This window comes from Notamacropus eugenii, chromosome 1 (genome assembly GCF_028372415.1).
Source record: "Notamacropus eugenii isolate mMacEug1 chromosome 1, mMacEug1.pri_v2, whole genome shotgun sequence".
NCBI classification, from domain to species: domain Eukaryota; kingdom Metazoa; phylum Chordata; class Mammalia; order Diprotodontia; family Macropodidae; genus Notamacropus; species Notamacropus eugenii.
The window spans coordinates 461,456,273-461,475,789 of NC_092872.1; the positions used below are offsets into that span (position 1 = coordinate 461,456,273).

The 19,517-nt window shown below is 37.0% G+C and overlaps 1 protein-coding gene across 3 annotated transcripts; it reads right to left on the reverse strand.

Moving 5' to 3' along the window:
- Positions 1-1,328: 1,328 nt before the first annotated feature.
- C1H16orf87 (chromosome 1 C16orf87 homolog) lies at positions 1,329-16,093 on the reverse strand. Of its 3 annotated transcripts, none has more exons than XM_072632131.1 (5): positions 15,177-16,093; positions 13,960-14,263; positions 10,279-10,375; positions 5,970-6,152; positions 1,329-2,553 (listed from the first exon to the last, which is right to left on the reverse strand). In XM_072632131.1, exons 2-5 carry the CDS (start codon positions 13,975-13,977, stop codon positions 2,435-2,437), a joined length of 417 nt encoding a protein of 138 aa, XP_072488232.1. In that variant the 5' UTR covers positions 13,978-14,263; positions 15,177-16,093; the 3' UTR covers positions 1,329-2,434. The 3 variants fall into 3 exon arrangements, with proteins under 3 accessions (XP_072488232.1, XP_072488229.1, XP_072488231.1); XM_072632128.1 differs by lacking the exon at positions 15,177-16,093 and adding an exon at positions 14,596-14,965 and having other exon boundaries at positions 14,157-14,263; XM_072632130.1 differs by lacking the exon at positions 13,960-14,263.
- Between the last annotated feature and the right edge of the window lie 3,424 nt (positions 16,094-19,517).

Sequence of the window (19,517 nt, forward strand, 5' to 3'; positions counted from 1 at the left end):
TACAGAAGCTATAAGTCCTGAGCTGATTCTATTTGAATATGTATGGTTCAAATAGAAAAATGAAAAAATGTTCCAAGTCACTAACAAGACAAATGAAATCAGAAACAATAATGTTTTTACTGCACACTCATCATTTTGACAAAGATAACAAAAAGTAGAAATAGGTTAATTTTGGAGGGTTTCTGGAAAGGTAAGTCACTAAATTCACTGTTGGTGGGCTCTGGGTGCACTCAATAGTGTAGACTGCAGCCTGTCCTATCAGCAAAAGTGTTATTTTTATGGATAAACTGCTCAAAACTGACCAAAAAGCTAAGGGAAATGTAAAATTCTAGATATATTTCTGACCCATCTCCCCTATTGCTCACAAAAAGATAATTTACAATCACAGAGCAATAATTTAAAAAGATCAATCTCTAACTTCCAAGTACTAAGAACCTATTTTTTATTCTTAAAAAATGAAATGTAATTAAGATATATACACAAAAGTAACTTAGTTGACTAGTTCCCAAATGAGCTCTATATAGACCTTATTTATATTTGACTGAACAGCACTTGAACAAACCCATATATTGCATGGAACCATTTCAGACTTTTTGAATGATTTAGTTTACATAAGCTTTTAACTGTCATGAAGAGTAAACTTAACAGGAATACAACTGTGTTCTTAAAACATGTGCTGACTAGAAGAAGTTCCTTTGGTCATCAATTTCTGTACCAAAATTGAAGGCCTATTTTTGAGAACATTGATCAACCATATAAAATGCCTATAAACAAATTAAATTGTTTTAGAAAAATCTTGCTTTGATATGACAAAATATAATTGATAAAATATATTAAACTCAGTTTCAATTAGAGAAAACCTAGTATGTTCCTTCTTCTCAAGTAAAGGATTTTACACCATCTACATTATTACTTACTAAACAAATGTCTGAAAATTAAATTAAATCAAACTAACCACTTCTCCATCTGGCAAACTTTTTCTTAGTTACCTTAACTGCTATATATCACTTTATAATGAAGACCTTAAAATGACTTCTAGTAGGTTTTTTTTTAGCTGTTTTAAGAATCATGCATTAACATCACTTTGGAAGCCATCTAATCTATACTTCCTCTACTGGTTACTACAATCACAGAAAAATTAAGTAGATTGTTTTTTTAGGATACCTTCCCCTCCCATCAATAACACACAATATACTACTGCTGAAATGAAACAGAAAAGGCACTAAAGTGGTTGGGAGTAGATATAATCAGTCTCCTAATTTTATTCACTGACCTTAATATAAAGCACATTAATTTGGATTCTATTAAAGAAAGAGTTGAGGACCGAATATGTTAAATCATTAAGTTTATGAATAAAGAGTTTAATAGCATTTAGTGCAAAATAGATAAGCTATAACAATTTAACATTTCACACATCGCAAAAACATAAGAAAAGAAAATACATACAACAATCTTCACTAGAACAAAGGGCTGACCAATATTATTAATAAAAACTATGTTCTTAGTTTTACCTTAAGAATTATTATTTCCAGAGAATGATATTGTTACATTTTAATCATTTTGAGGATACTGGATGCTAATCCACCCAGACAGAACATTAGTGCTTAAAAATGAATAACCTTGAAACATTTTGCCTATAATAAATATAATTTATATTTAGGGTTAACAGGCACCAACTTGAGAGCAGAAAAAAAACCACAAAACTTTTGTTCAACCAAGAAAGAAATCATACTCAAGAGGACATGGTGGTATTTCTGAATTGTATGACATATCCTTAATATTTATCTTCAAGTATCACCCAACTTCTCAACTAGCTGTCTAGAAGTATCACCAGGATACAAACTAGACCCTAGACCTTCAACCATAAAAATAAAAGGCCAAGAACAAACCTTAATTTAAGAGAAAAATTGCATTATATATTCTCTTAATACTCAGTTCAATAAAATAACAATTACCAGTTTATTAAAGGTTAGATGAACTGTACATATGTAAACTGTTAAGAGCTGAAAAATCTGAAATATATTTTAAAAAGCAAAATCACTCTCTCTGAAAGTATTTAAAATATTTCTTTTCTGGTGGCAAATCTAAATGCTTTCAAGCATTTTATTTCCCTGCTCTTCCCCCATTTCTCTCCCCCTTTGCATTCATCCAGCATATATTTTCAAAAGACCAAATGTAGTCACATATTCCAGACATGAAACACTGACACTGTTTCTTGGTAAACAAGAGAGACACAGAAAAGTCCAAGTCTACAACTCTGCTCCAAAAGTGTTGCACAGGCTAAGTGATGTGAAGGATAAAAGGGTAGGGGGGATGGGCGGAAAGAATCAATGACCCTTGTAGATGCAGGCAGATTACTCCTGAGAGTCCTTAAGAATTTGAGAATTTGTTGATGTAGTTCTGAAGAAAGTTCCAGCAGTTCTGCAGACAACTATTAAAGAATAAGTCTTTGATTGATAATTTTTCTATTTATTTCTGCCAAGGCGACTGAAAATACGAAAGCCTTTTCATCAGAAAGGTTAGCATAGATGTCAACTTCTTTTTCCTGTCTCTCTGTTAAAAGAAAAAATTAAAACATCATTATGTTTAGTGCTAAATTCAATAATTAAAAATCAGATAGCCCCTTAAAGTACTAATTAAGTAGATGTAAAATCCTGTATGTTATTAATGTTATGTTCTAGAACTAAAGTTTGAATTAAAGAATCATTATATAATAATGAATAATTAAAATGTTTAGTAATTTTCTGGAATCAGCTTTGAAGATATGTGAAAACTTAAAATTTAGGCTCCTTAACGTCAAAGGACAATGAACATATATTCACTAAAACTATAACACATTCTCTATCAAAATTAAAATATTTCTCTCCCCAAATTATTATGAACTCCAAGGATTTAAATTAAGATGGATTTCATCTCCCCAAAATGATGGATGGCCACCACTGACAAGCAAGGATAGCTTCACAAGTTTGCTTTGTTGTCAGATTACAACAATTGAAAATTAAATTTAAATTATAAAATAAGGTATGCCAGTCTAGTTTAATGTCAGTAAGATAATATATATACACAACACTTGGCAAACTTTAAAGAGCTTACATAAATGTTAGCTTGAATAATAAAGCTAATTACCCCAAACACCACTATCCACATCTCTAAATCCTGTGCTTCAAAGGAATTTCAAGATTTTTTTGAATGGGTAATAGGATATATTGCTTTTGCTTAAGCAATTCTGAAACAGAACTACAATAATAATATAACAACAATAGCTAGCACTTATATAGCCCTAAGGTTTGAAAAGTGCTTGACAGATGTTATCTCAATTTATCCTCACAACAATCCTCTGAGGTAGACGCGATTATTATCCCCATTTTACAGATGAAAAAAACTGAGGCCGAAAGGTTAAATTACTTGTCCAGGGTCACATAACTAATAAGTATGTATGGCTAAATTTGAACTCTGGTTTTCTTGACTCCAGGTCCAACACTCTGTCCACTATACTAACTAGATGCCAGGAGGAGGGTCCTTTGGTTTTTCCAATGCAGTAAGTAAACGTTGTATTAAAATTATATTGATTATGAATCTGTCAGAACTTCAGATTTATAGAACTAAAGTATTAAAACCACACAACAAATCAAAATGTAGAATCCAATTAGGTTAGCCATTATGGGAATCCAGGTCCCTAAACACTGTAATAATAAATTTAAGCTAAGTCTAAAAAGTTTCTTTAACCATCCTTTTAAAAATGGAGTCAACATGAAAGGCATTTTAGAAATATTTCTATTTTTCAAATAAACCTTTAGGCTTCATTCAACTCATACATGTTAAAATGAACTACCCTAAAACTTTTTTAAAAGGAAACTGTCATTATCTGTTTTCCAGTTAGGGCTTACTTCAAAATGTTTCAAGTATTAATGTTTATACATAGGAAGTTCAGGACTATAGGCTAAAACCGAAAGTAACTTAACTGACTAGTCAGTAATATCATTAAACAATTGGTGAAATCTCAACTATAATATTCAAAAATAGCACACATTTTCACAAGTTGACCTTTCCAACATATACTAGATTTAGAAAGCACCAATTCTCATTAGAAGTCTCCAATTATATACACACAAATAAAAAGTTTTATTCCCTTGCTTGCCTTTTTTTATCTAAATACACAAATACAAAAAGCTTTTAATTCATTTCAAAAATAGAAGTTTTTCTTCAAAAAGTGCTTCTATTCAGAAAACTGAAAATATCCTCAAAATCTTTCCAAATAAATATTTGCTCCTTTTTTTTAAAATTAGCACATCAAGAAAACATTAGAGATTGGAGACATCAAAGATCCTAATACTATGCAGATATTTCCTTCACTGACATAAAAATTATTATCTTGGTTCTTTCCCCTCCTCAGAATTACTCTCAGATGCTCTTCTAGTCTCTGTCTGTTCTTTGGGCCACAATGCCTTTTTACTATATCCAAAGGAGACATTTTACTTTCTGCATCAAACAGTATTTCCCTCTTCTTTTTCAGCAATTTCTCTACCCTTTTTCACATTTCCTAACCTTAACAGCCTTTTCTCCCAGTCATTCCATTAGACAAGAAGCACATTCAGCTTCAGTGTTTTACTCAACTAAGAGGATCGAGAAGCAAAAGAAACACCAATAAAATTACCCAAGGAATATGCAAATACCTAAGCAAAGGCTCCTAAAAATATGGCCAAATATGATAAATGCTTCACTGTTAAAACTAGCACTATTTAATCAACACTGGGAAGATATATCACCAAATAAACATTCATGAACACAAAGACTTCACTGTATACACTAAATACCTAAAGCAGTAGAGTATACTACTCCTTACAATAGTAAGAAATTTAAAATCTATGCTAATGAAGGTATAGCTTCATCTTGCCAAATGATTATTGTTGCCAAAACATTTTAAAAATTAATTTTAAAGAATCAAATATCCATTTTATTTCATTGTTGGTTTACAGAACCTATAATCATACTTTCATGTTATGGTATGTATAATTACACTTTTCCAGGAAAAGAGGCACCATATCTTATTTCTCCTATCTACCAAGGCATCTAACACAATGACTTACAAAAAACAGGGATTCAATGAAAATATTTATTAAATAAGTGAATTTTTAAAACAAAGTTAAGGAAAAACTATTATCAGGCTGTTTCTTTACATGTAAAAACTAGCTTCTGATTAAGCAGAAAACATTTTACTTTTCAATAGGTACCTCTAATTTAGTTATCATGAAAATCTAAACACTTAGAAGTTCAAAGCCTCATTCTGAAAAACATACTCAATAGCAATTTTTTTTTTTTAATCCCACAGGATAACAGTTCTTCTAAACAACCAAGCAGAAAACTCAGGTCAGCTCTTTAAAAAAAAAAAAAGTTCTTGGCAAGGGGTGGGGAACTATGGGCCTGGAACTCAAAACAAAGTCTTATTTGGTTGAAGTGTGCTTTCTTTTGATGAATTAGATTTGGTTTTGGGTTTTTTTTGATTGTTGTAAAATGGCTCTCTTGGAGGGAAATATATGGAGAAATAAATAGACATGCAAAAACAAAAAATATGTCAATAAAAATTAAGGAAAAAAAGGTCTCCTACTTAGGGTTTATTTTGTTAAGCTACATGCAAAAAATAATCCAAACATTTCAAAGAGGACATTTAGCACTTTTCATACATCAACTTTTCCTTGTACTTGAAAGTCAATAAAATCAGATATGTCAGGTGAACAACTTTTAGCAAGGAAAGTAACTTCTATTGATTTTATAAGCTATATGGTGATTATGGGAACATGGAATCTACAAGACAAGCCATACTTGTAGTCTATTATGAAAAATTAAGCATCTATGACAGACTATCTTCTTAAATTTACGTGATTAATACCGGAGGTCTTACTGTTTCATGATCTAGTTAAAATAATACTTACGAAAAAACTGTACTCCAACAATAGTAGATTTGGACATACCTCTTTCTTCCTCATGTTTTTTGGCAGATGCACTTTTAGGCCTTCCTCTTCCTCGTCTGATATGATCTGATTGGCTGCTACTTCGAGACCTCTTTCTGTTTTCTAAATCTTTATTTACTGTAGAATTAATCTTCTCCCTCCTAACCCTCTCGGTTCGTCTTCTCTTGGCATCATGCTTATTTTCTGTATGGATGAATAAAAGTCACAAATTTGAGGGCTATCATAAATTTTTGCCTTAGATCTCATTCCTCTTTCCTAATATTCCAATTTCTACATGGCAATGTATATACTGCATTAGGGTATTTCAAAAGATTCTAAGTATACAAGTACAGGTACAGTTTGCCTGTTAAGAAAAAATTCATTTTACTCTAGATCCTGACCATTGCTTAAGATAGAAGGAATCTTTCAAGGAGATAAATTTTTTCTTTCTCAGCTTAATTTTAATTTCCCTATGAGAAGGCAAAAATTTTCTACCTTCTCCCCAAACCCAAAATAGTAGAGGTGGACAGGAGGTACAGAGAACCATTCCTACTTCCCTTTTTCTCCCCACCTTCAGGTCTAAGTCAAAATATAAATACCTGATTCTGATTCAGAAGCAAGGTTAATCTTAACTATAATGAACAGTGAATGATCATGTTTCTCAATACTAGTTAGGCATTATTCATTTTAGTCCTTGACCAAACATTTTTACAAAAACAAGAAGTTACTTTTCCCTGCCAGTTGTCACTGAAATAACAGATGATATTTTATCACTATCATTAATACTGAAAATGAAAATGTTACAAATTTATACTTTCATTTAAAATGTACGCAGGTACAGTGTACATTTTTCCAGGGGCTGCTTTTATCCTAATTTCAAAAGAGAAAATAAAAATTACTTTGAGGTAGTTAGTATAAACTGAGTTAAATCATATTGTTTCAGCATTCTGTAGATCACTGAGTCTCTGATAAGATTGCCATTACAGTGTATGTAATATGTATGTAATACAGTTCAAGTATTAAAACCAAAAAGCATTTATCATTCTTTGTTCTAGGAAACAGAAATGGTCTACACATTCTAATAATCCCATTTTCTAATAAATAATTTAAATTGATCACTGTAAAATAAACTTTTAGAGAAGAAATGCCATAAAAGAGAAAAGATAATTTTCTATTATAGAAAAAGAGAACTAAATAAGCAGGAAATGCCTAAAGAAAAATTCACTTAGCTCTCATTGGAATTAATTCTTCTATCAATACATAAAAAGAAAGATAGAAAATTTGGTTCCATTTATCACACAACTACCCAAAAGGTTTAGAAACTCTCAAGGCAGCTTCAATTATTTCTTTTCATCTCTTCCTCTCCCCAAAGAGGAAGGAGAGAGAGGGAAGGCAGTAGGCAAAACCACACATAAAATGAATTAACATTTATGAGAGAACAGCTCTACCCTGTGAGACTGGATTTTGTTAATGTTTACATTGTCAAATTCCATATCTCTAGTTTTTCTTCCATCTCCCAACTTCCTCCCAACTTATAGGCAATGTATTTTAAATACCTGAGCCTCACATAACTCAAAATCAATTAAATTTAACTGAAGATGTTAGTTTCATTTTTCAACTCTAATAGAAAGTATACTTATAATTAAACAGTCAAATTTAAATTTTGACTTACTGTAAAATAGTTTGCATGGCCTATTTTTAAAAAATGGCATTTTATAGCTCATCTAATCAACAGGGTCCCTTCAGAAATTTAAGCCATTCATTTTTAAAATTTACTCTCAAATCCTGATTATCATTCACAGATGGATTTATTCAGACAATAAACATTTAACACTGTTCATAAATTCTTTCTTGATACTTTTTTCAATCAACAAATATTTATTAAGCACCTAATACTCATCAGGCATTGTGCTCAATGCTGGAGATACATGTACACAGAATAACTATTCTCAATGAATTTACATGATAAAAGGGGAGATAAGTATATATAAAAATATGCAAAGCATAAATATAAAGTTAGAGGAGCAAAGGCACACACAGACTGGAGAAAGAAGGCAAATCTAGCTGGATAACTGAATGAATGAAGGAGATGGTGGAGGCCAGGTTACCTAAGGCTTCAAAAGCAAAATAAAGGAGGCGATACAAAGCCATTAATGGTGGTTGGGTAGGCAAGTCACTTGGTTGGATATGCGCTTAAGGAAAATTACTGTTACAATGGTACATAAAAGGGACTAAAGTGGTGAAAGGCTTGAGGCTGAGAAACCAATTAAGAGGCTGTTGCAATTAATTTAGATTATTGGTGGAAAAGGCCTGAAGTAAGGTGGTAGCTGTATAAGAGATGAGAGACTGGATATGAGAGATATTGTGACTGTAGAAAGAGCAAGCCTCCTATGACTCCTACGACACTATATTTTTCTGGTTCTACTTCTGTGACCAGTTCTTCCCTATCTCCTTTTTTCACTATTCTTTACACTGTCTACACTTACTCCTCCCAAGGAACTCAACTGCTCCCATAGTAAATTATAATTTGATTCCCAAATTAAAAAATAGCCTCCTAATCTCTCAGTCTTATGTTTCCAAATACCCACAGATCTCTCCATAAATGTTACTCGCATCTTTAACTCAACATCTCTTTGCCCTTAACAAAACTAGCTCCTTTATAAGCTACGCCATTTTGTCAGTAGTACCACAATTTGTCCAGCACTGGCCTTCCCAATTCAGAAACCATGTAAATCTGTGCCTCTTTGCTCTCTTTATTCCCTATTATAATGGTCCTATTAATTCTTTCTTCGAAACTTTGGATTTACCTTTCTCTATTACTTAGTCTAAGCCTTATACTTGGATTATTTCAACAACCTCCTAGTTGCTATCTCTTCTAATCTAAGCTATACCAATGATAACATAATCTTCTTACGTAAAGTACCACTTATTTCATGACACACTCCTACACAGGAACCGATTTACTACAACACTTTAAGTCTAAAAACTCTTCTGTCTAGCTTTTAAAGCCCTCCATCATTTGGTTCCCTCCTACCTAACCAACTTTAATTTCCTACCACTCTACTAACACTCACCTTTCATTCTAAATAGGTCAATTCTTTTCAATTCTGGTTCAAAAGCCAATTATGGCCCCTCCCTGTCCACTACATCACATCTGAACTCCTCTGCTTAGCTTTTCAGGCTTTCCATAATCTAGTCCTATCATCCTACCTTGCCAGCTTTATTTTCCATGGCTCCACAACACTCACTTTCCACTCCAATTATCTATGCCCTAAACAGTTTATATTCATTACCTCCTTAGTGCCTTTGTTAATATGGTTCATCTTTTCTCCTATTTACATCAGGACCCAGCCTATGAGGTCTAGCTCAATTTCTACCTCCTCAATAAAGCCTCCTCTATTTCAGCCTTCACTGATTTCTTCTCTTAAAACCTATGATGCAGTGCAAAGCACTGAATTCAGTTATGTTATATAGCATGGTAATTTCCATCAGTCTAAGATGACAAAGTCTATTTATCATCACAATGAAAGGAAGTAAGGGGTCCTACCAGAGCAAAAGAATATGATACTGAATAATTTTACTGCCAGTTGTGATTAATGGGAAAAATCATTTTCTGAAACAAAATTTAAAATAAAAGTAATTCAAGATAGATGAACCTTCCCAAGTAAAATATTTTGGGGATAATTTGCCCTTTGGAGTTGTACAGCACCACCATGCTTCAAAGGTGCTTCAGACATACCTCACTTTAGGTGAGCCTAACATACAAGATTATTTCACAACATACCATAGGACTTCTTCAAATATCAGCCTCTCCACAATCACATATAATATCTTTTAAGAAAACTACTGAACACAACTATATGTAGAGATTAAGGATGTTTATATTCATAAAAAGTCCTATTCCCTCCACCTTTCCCTGCTATACTCCTTCAAAATGAAAGGTGGTCTGATGTGTTTATCCCTTGCATATATACAGAGTATGGCGTTTAAATGAATTACTAATTAGTACTTTAAAACTGCTTATCAGCTATCAAAAACTAGAAATTTTTCTTCCACATTCATTAATTTTCAAATGAGAATTTAGGGTAAAAAACCAAACATTTCTAGGAGACATTTTACCAGCACTGTAGGAGTTAACATTTAAAAAACTAAAAAAAAAAAAAAAGTCACATACAGATCTCATAGAGAGTAATCTTCGTAAAAGAAACACTTTAATTGATTTCTAAATTTACAGTAATTTTACCAGAGGCTTAATCTAGGTAAATTCATAAAAAGTCATTTATAATTTCTTTCACCACACTGAAAATAAATAGGAAAGAACCTGGGTTACCTGCAGAAGATGGTGATTTCTCTGAGTGTTTTGCATTTAAGAGCTTTCTACTAATAAATATATAACCACAGGGGCATGATTTACATGCAACAGGAACCTGAAAAAAATGGAAACACATTTTTAAATTTTAAAACATGACTTTCCTCACATCTAAAAATCACTAAAGGAGAAACACTCAGGGAATTTTCTTTTTCCATTATCTTTCCACTAAGATCTTTCTGCTACACTAGCCCTGACAACTAAACATGGCCTTTTCACCAAAAACCAGTACCATTTAAAAGAAATTAATCTAAACAAACTACAGTACTACCAACAAAATGATTATAGCTAGAAAACTGCAATTCACATTGTAAAGAAACCCATTCTCCTGCTGTTCTGCCTTTGATAGGCTTAGTTATATTACTGCTTTTTGTTCATGTATTTACAGAATGGTTTACAATCTAATGTAAACACTTGGTCTAATTAAGCTAATTACAATTCTGGCAGTTGTTTTTTTTTTTTTAACTTTGCTTAAGACTACCAAACAAGGTTATTTTTGGTTTTTATTTAAGAAAAATTATTTCAACAACTGAACTCTAAAATAATTTAATTCTAGCTCTCAAAAGTTCAATAATCAGTTATTCAATATGAAATTTGGTTCCTCAGTAATGAAGCTGGATTAAGTGACTTCAGTACTTCAATAATGAACTCAGGTATTAAACTTTAAAAAAATGACCTCCCAGAAGCTTTAAAAAAAAAAAAAGAGGAGTGTTCTGAGAGTTGATCCTTTCCCAGTCAGCAAGCCTTTTACTGCACTGATCTATCTCATATAAATTCTAAATAGGGCTTGTTCTTGTACATAAGGAAACCAGACAAACCCATATTCAATAACACTACTAACTACTGCAGTAGAAGAGAAAGCCCCAATTTGTCTTTGAGGTTCAGAATGTATATACATGTTGGCCTGTTTTTCCTTCAAATTTTGATTACTAAACTACCTATATGTTTATCAACAAAATTATGTATTTGTTGATCAAATAACATTCTATTTCAGAGCTGCTACATTCTAAAGTTTTTCTTAACCAAGTTTTTGGGAAAATACTGTTTTTTTCTTAAGCAACAGAATGACCTGCAATAGGCCTTTGATAAAATAACCTACCATATATTGCCAGGCGAGTCAGATAATATTCATTTGCTATTATATAGTTAATTATAAAAAGAGATTGTATAACTTCCTATAAACAAAATCCTTAAATTTTAAATGTTGATGCTAATAATGACGTACTCTAGCACATTATCAGGATTTTAAGAAATAAAACTCCCCAAAATATTACTTTTTTTTTTTGGTATGAGTATGGCTTCACCAATTCCTTACAGTCTACTTATTTTGTTTCAGTTTCCAAAGTACAGCTGGTAAATAAATTTTACAAGGAAAAAATGTTGGTCTTATTTTCTTTCCTTGATTAAAAAGTCAAGGCTATAAAATAACCACATTACTGAGTGATTCATTTAAATTCTGCCCTAAGAGTCCTAACTTCTTTTCCATGGAAGAGATTTAATGTTTGCTATATGTCAAACGGAACATCACTGAAATGGAAAAAAGCTGCTCTATAAAAGTCTAAAGGAAAAACAGAAATATACACAAGTAAAGATACCGGAGAGCTGACAAGAATCTTGAACACACAAAATTGGCTCAGCAGACTATGTGGTTAATGGACGGGAAACACTTTCAGGATGAAAAGCATTATGGGTTTAAATGTTACAAGTTTAAATTTGTCTGTTTTGCATTTTCAGTAAACGTTAGCAAAGATGATGTTACAAAGAAAATGAAAACTTGTGGTTCTCTGTTTGCTCAGCCTTTGTACTTTAGATATTTTTGTTGTGCAGTTAATAGTATGCATTCCTGAATTTACAGAAACCACACATGTGTATAATATAGTTAAACAAGACAGTTTCAGATTAAGGATTTTTAGTTAAATGTAATAGAAACAAAAAAGACATATACTGTAGTCTGTGATACAACTCAGGGTAATCACAAAATCACTCCACACTATTTTAACATATTTAGAACAGAAAATGCTTTAGCTTTTTATAGTTTATCTGCTCTAGAAAGCACAGTAAAATAAGAATATTTCAAATCAGAATTATTCCCTCACTTAAAAACATTTATTAAGCACTAGGAAAAGCACAATTTAGTAAGGCAGAGTTCCTGTCCTCATAGAGCATATATTCAAATAAAGGAATCATATGACTACAAAGCAAAAGATTACATGAAGATACTAGAAAATTTAGTTATTTCCTCCCTGGCATCTTCTTTCCAGAAGATACCATGTACCACATACTCCAATACAAATTTTAATGACTTATTTTTCTTAGTTCTTGGCCCCTAAATACGTCATGTAAATTAACACATACACTAGCTTTTAAACAACAATGGCAGGTCTGATTTGGTCTTCCCCTTTTACATGAAAGACCACAACAAATTCAGTTAGTATACCATTTTGAAACAGCAACAGCATTTCTGTGATTTGTCATAAGAAATCCTAACAACACTATTTTGATTACTTATAGGGACTCAGGCCAAGTGCCCCTTAGAAATTCTCTATTGCTTTCTCCAGTCAGGATATTAAAAACAGGTATGCTACTTTTCCCTAAAACACTGCTTTATGCCAAATAAAACATGTCAGAATTTGCAAAGACTTGCCCTACATATGCGGGAACACATAATGCATACCACACGAATCTTAAACTTCTACACAATTAACCGGAACAAATGGAAACGATTTAATATGGAAATAACTTTTTTGCAAAGGCAATAAAGCATGCCAAAATATGAGTCAGAATTTTATTAATATTCCCCCTCCCGTTTGGTCCATTAAAAAAAATAGTAGAAACGGAAATTCTTTGCTCTGGAAAGCGTGAATGTAAAAACGACTAAATCATTTGTATGTTGCTAGATGATCTCCATTCTGATATGGCTGACAAATACCAGAACTGCACAAACCTTTCTCTGGTCCTCATTTCCACCAACTGCCCATTATAGATCTTTAAAGAAAACATTACAGAATCACTGTCAGCCCACAAGATTTCTCCTTAGAAGTATGTAATGTACTGTTCTTAGCTTTTAAGTCTCTAAGATCATTCCAGAAAATAGCTGCAAGAAAATTACTGGGGCAAAAAGGAAGAAAAAAAGAGGACAAAAGAGGGAGTCATTTTGAAAATATTCCACAGTGATACAAGTGCATTTTATCATTCAGTAAAAGAGTCATATAAAAGTGATTCATTTATGATTTTAACACCTTAAATGAGAATGTTTTTTACACCTAAGAAACATTAAAACTCGAGTGGTTAAGCCTAGTAGCAAGATATAAAGGAATTCCCATTCAAAAATTAGGGATGTAACATCATTCATTCAATTTAGAGAACAAAGATTTCAAAATTCACTGCAGCTCAGTGAAAGCCCATTAACTGGTGCCTTTTGATGTCAGATCAGAGTGACCACCCAGGTCACACTGGGGCAAGATATTTGAGCCAACCCCTGGCATATTTTAAAACTGAACACAGCAACCCAATGTGGCAAGAGTGCACAATTGCTGCTGGGGGCCTAGATTAAAGTTACAGATATTTGGCATTTATTCTAATATAGAGGACAGGGTGCGTTAACTGTTCATTTAGAAACCATATGCATGGAAAGGGACCAACCTGCCAGCTTACAGTCATTTTTTTTTTTAAAGCAAAGTAGACAAAGTGCCCTTCAGACCCCAAACAGTCAGAAAGGCAAGGTCCTCAGGACTAGCAGTTACACACTGAAGGGGCTATCCTGCCTAAACTCCACAGCAGTGACTATTGACAGGGTGACTTCTCCCAGAGTGGGATGAAGAGCATTCTCTCCATTTTACATGTCTCCTTCTGAAGCAGCTTAGAAACAACACGATCTGGAGTCCGAGAACACAGGTCTGAATTCCAGCCGTGCACCCTGTGTTATCTTGGGCAAGTCCTTCAGTCCCTACAGAAGGAAGTAGGATTAGATGACATCTAAATGATCTAAAGAATACATGCTTATTTAATAGAATTCCACTTCATCCTGTTTCATCTCTATTCTATTTATCTACGTGCACACCTCATTCCCTGCCCTCTCCTGCCCATTCTAACCCATTCTGCAGGCAGGGATCATCCTCTAGGTTAACACATTCCCTGCTGAACTGAGCTAATTTTTCTTTCTTTTCCAAACCCAGGCTTTGTGAGCTGGGCTTAGTAGGTGCTGAATAAATCTAGGTCGTAGGTCGTTTGCTGAATGCCCCCCAAAAAAGAGAGGGGCAGGGGAAAAGGCGGACGAACCTATGAACCGGGTGGGAGAAAAGCCAGTCCACAGATCACACGAGTCCTGCCTACTCATAGCAGACCTCCCCAGATGGAGACGGGGACAGTCCCCAGGATGGAAGGGGAAGGTCCCTAACGTGGGGGGCTGCCAGGCCAAGCTGTCCCCCGCCGGGGCCACAAGCTACTTCGGCGACCCCGACTCCTCTTCCGCCCCAGCAGCACCCCCCTCCGCCGGGGTCTCGCTCAAGCTACTCTAAGGAAATCGGGGCGCCCCGAGGCACCCCGAGGCGAGCGCGGGCAGTGCCAGAGACCACCTCTCCAGCCTGTCCCAGCCCCGCAGGTCACGGTGCCGGGGCGGCCGCCCCCTCCCCAGCCACCCGATCGGTCACCCGGCCCCTTCCCCAGCCCCAACGGCCGCTGGCCAACCGCCGCCCGCGCCCCGCCTCCGGCCGCCCGCGCCCCGCCTCGCGCCCCCCCTCCCCACCCACCCCCCGGCCCCGGCACGCGCTCCGCCGCTGGCCGGCGCCGCTCGAGCCCCCTCCGGCCCGGCCTGACCGCGGCCCCCAGCCCCGCCCGGAGAGCCGGCGAGGGGCGCTCACCTGTTGATCACATTCCGGGCAGGATTTGGTGGCCATCTTCACTTTCTTGGCTCTAGTTGCAGACATGCTCCTTTCCCTCGGCCGAGGAGGCGGCAGCTCCTCCCCTCCCTCCTCAGCAGCCCGGCCCGGCCTCGGCCTCAGCCCCGCCCCGCGCGTCCTGACTGACTGCCTGACTCAGACTGACCGAGCGAGCTCGGGGCTCGAGCCGCCCTCGGGGGTTCGGAGGGAAGGGGGCGGAGCTCCGGAGGGGGAGGGGCGTGGGGGTGGGGGGAGCCTTCACGCTGCGGGTAGAAGGGCCAGACCCATCCCCGGCCTCCTCGCTCCTCCCGGGACCCCTCTCCTCGCTCCTCCAGCCCCTCCACCTGACCGCCAGACACGCAGCCGAGCCCGCCTGTGCGCCCTCGCAAGTCCTCGTGTGTGGGTCTCTGTGTCTGGATTGGGGTGGGGGGGGGCGGTGTAGAGGGAGCGCCGCGCCTGCGTACGGCAGCAATGGGCGGGACTCGGGGACAGAAGGCCGCGAGGCGCCGGCGTGACAAACACCACACCCCTCCCCTTGCCTGACGGACAGGCCCCCTGTGGGGGCGGGGCTTCGTGGTAACAAGGGCTGAGTCAACCAATCAGAAGAGAGAAGTAGTTGACAGTTTCGCTAGGACCCCGCCCCTATATCAAAAAGAGAAAGGAGCGGGAAGGCTGGGCTTGGAGATGAAGGGCCGCCTGCGGGCCGAGCGTAGAATTTAGGGTTCAAACCCCAACGTCTACTAATACGCCGTGTGACCTTCCACGAATTGCTGTGTGCTTCAGTTTCCATATCTGGAAGATGGGGTGTAGGTCAGCTTTTTTTGTGCTAGTGGGATGTACCATAGAGATAGTAGACAGTTTGTTTATTCGTGCTAATCAAAAATAAATTCATCTATTCCAACAACTCAGAATGATTTTCTCCAAGCACAGGTCTGACCATGTCACCTCACACTGCCCAATAAACTGCAGTGGATCCAGGCCTTCACACCGGGCACCAGTCTATTTACTAACCTTACCTCCACCTGGACGCTTACGGCGGCCCCTTTATTGGTTGGCTTGGCTCAAATGTGTCCCCACTCCATTTCATCATCCAAATAGATAACAAAATTATTTTCCTTAAGCAAAATCCTTATCATGGTACTTCTCTGCTCACTAAAACCCCACTGGTTCCCTATTGCCTCTAGGAGAATATAAAAATTCTATTTTTAGTTTTTATAGTGCTGTACTACCTGACTGCCACCTTTCCAGCCTTATTATACATTACTCTCCTTCCCACACTCTTTAGTCCAGCCTAACTGGCTCTCTTGCTGACCCTGCCACATAGCATTCCATGTGCCAGTGCCTTTGCACCATCTCCCATGTCTAGAAGGCTCTTCCTCTTCATCTCTGCCTGATAGAATCCCTTACTTCCATCAAAACCCAGTGTAAGCATTACTTTCCTACATGAAGTCGTTCCTGATTCTCCCTTCCCCTCCCCACCATGGCTAGTACTCTACTTCCTTAAACTACCTTGTACTTATTATGTAGAATAAATATTCTATATGTATATAACCAAATATTTGGACAGAATTGGACAGACTTCCCTGAAGGCATGGTACAAGTCTGAAACCCTAACCAGTAACCTGGGTTTTTAGTCCCAGAGAGAGAAAGCATTTTCCTAGCCCTGGCAGAAATGGAGTTTTGAGCTGGGGAACATCTGAATTTGACCATATCAGGAGTTTTGAACTGGTCAGTCTGGAAGAGTGGAGAGAAAAGAGAGACAGAATCAAGAGGGGAATATTTATGGTCAGCACTGGACATGGAAAAGATAGAGCCCAGGCAATTTTCCCACTCCCTTTATTTTGGAAACCAAGAATGTTTGCTAACACTTCTCTTCCAAAATAACCTTTAGGTGTGTTTGTCCAGTCTCTGAGAACCAAGAGTGAATGAATGAATGAATGAATGAATGAATGAATGAATGAATAAAAGCTTGTGTTGAGTATGTACAAAGTCATATGTTAAGCACTGGGAATACAAATTGGAAAGTAAGACAGTCTGCTCTCTCAAGGAGATCATATTCTAAAGTGAAAACAACACATTTAGAAGATTTTAGCTGCAAGTCAGATAGAAAGGTTCAATAGGAGTAGGGGCAAAGCAGATAGTAATTAGGTTTCTTCTTTAATATCATTTCCACAGATGAAATCATATGATCTCCTGGTTGAACCGTGGACAGTGCCAAAGACTTTGGTGGCAAAATCTTTCTTTTCTGGGTCTTTAGTAGCTGTGGCGTCAGCACTCATAAAAGCAGTTGTCAGTCCTCATTCATGGTTGTATGATTTAAGGCAGCTGGGTTGAAAGCAGGATAGGTTTTCTGGAAGGTGCTGCCACTCCTGGAGCTCTTAGTCTTACTCAAAGATTGGTGACAGAAGATAGCATTGGTGTTAGAAAGGAAGGTGAGCCCCTTCACCACAGTGATTGTTGCCCTCAGTGATGGCTGCAGGACCATAACTGGAAGTAGGGCATCTGATTAGAGGATAGGTGGGGAGTGGTGGGCACTGCTGTTCCCAAAGCTCTTGAGTTCAGGGTCCCCTGTTATCTCCGTTACAGTCTGAGGGAAAGTGATGCTACCTCCTATCTGCCCTCAGGGTTTCCTGTTGCCATTTTAGCTACTGGGATGTTAACAAGATTACAGTTTACCTTCAAATTCACTTTTGTATATATGCATTTAGATTATATATTAAGTGAATAAGTTCTTTGAAGGCTTCACTGAGATAGGATGCAAGATGAAGAACCAAGTGGTTGCAATACAAACCAAAAGAGTTATGAGTGTTTGGAGATGATTCATTCTACTCAATATAAATGTGGAACCTGAAATACAATCAGTTATGATGTACATCTATACACACTCAGGTGGAAGTCAGCTGTTGTTGCATTGAAATGTGACCTTGAATGCAAGACTCCGGAAGCATAAGCTCTAGTAGGTCCTACCAAGCCAGAAAAGCTTCAAGTACAAGCCCAGTAATGGACATAGGTCTGTCATCTGAGACTGAGACTAATCAAGTCCAGAGAGGCTCATCACTCAGCTGACTACAGAGTGATTGATTTTTCATCCAAAACAATTATCAAAGAACATTTAGTATTCTGTAAACAGGTTATGATTGCCTTGGGGGGAGAAAGTACCCACACCAAGAAAATCACAGATCTTTGAAATAAGCATACTAGAAACACAGCTGGAATAAATATTTGTGAAATGAATCATGGGGACAAAATTAACAAAAGCACAGGTCATCTGACTCCTGGTCCAGTGCTCTTTTCAATGTTCTCTGAAGACACTTGAGAGTCACATGGAAAAGAGAAAGAATGGCGCTCATCTCAGCTATTCTCTCTTTAAAAAGAAATAAGCTACACTGGACACTTAGGAAGAAAATATAGAACATTTTGAACTGTACTGTTTCCTAAGTATTGACTAGTCCTTAATCTGTGCACTTTGAAAGACTCCACTCCTAACCCTCTATCAAGGGGTTCTAAGGAATATATGCAGAGACTTAATAGTCATTTTGGCACTTGGGGCAAATTTAGTTGAAGGGAGAAGTGGTTAATGAACAATTCACCTGGAGAGGTTCAGTTATGCCAGGGAAAACATGGATAGTGCTTTAAAGAATCTGGAATATACCTCCTCAGGGCAGCTAGCAAATTGCGGTCTCCAAACACTGGTAGAAATTGGGGGAGAGATAAAAAGTAAGCAACATGGCAGTAGGAGATGAGCCCAAGAAGGTGGACATAATGGCAAGGAAGAACTTCATTGACAATGTTAGCTCTGAAAATACTGACCAAAGAGTCACAAAGGTCCTGCAACTGCTGTTTACTCTGAAAATACCAAAGAACTCACCCAGGTTATCACAACCTCAGTTAGCTCTAAGAAATAAAATAAATACAAAATAAAAAATAGGGCTGACAGCAGTCATAAGCAGAAACTTTCTTTATTCTGTTGAAGGAGGAAAACCAGACACATGTGCTAGGGTCTTCTCTGATACTGAGGTGACCCACATTAGTGAGGCCAAATCTTAATACATATAGCAATGACTGTGCAGTGAACCATAGCCCTGACAATGAGGGGTAACAGCAACAATGACACAGGCTGGATTCATAGCAGGGCTTCATGACCCAAACATGGTTCTTACAAATGTTTGTCTGAGCTCAGGGACCACCTGATGCTGGAATTTGGGGATTTTGCTGCATCTGAGTTCATCCAGAGGGTGATAGCCAAGGACTGTTGTTATACCAAGCTCAGGGCACAGCTTGCTTGCTTAACCTCAACTCTGGAAAACAGGTTGTTAAATTCAG

Excerpts from the sequence above, each read along its gene's own strand:
- C1H16orf87 (XM_072632128.1), bottom strand. The coding sequence starts at position 14,653 with ATGAGTAGGCAGGACTCGTGTGATCTGTGGACTGGCTTTTCTCCCACC. Across the intron at positions 14,264-14,595 it reads TTCTCCCACCCGGTTCATAG|GGACTGAAGGACTTGCCCAA; the intron begins GTTCGTCCGCCT and ends TTCCTTCTGTAG. Across the intron at positions 10,376-14,156 it reads GCTGCTTCAGAAGGAGACAT|GTTCCTGTTGCATGTAAATC; the intron begins GTAAAATGGAGA and ends CATTTTTTTCAG.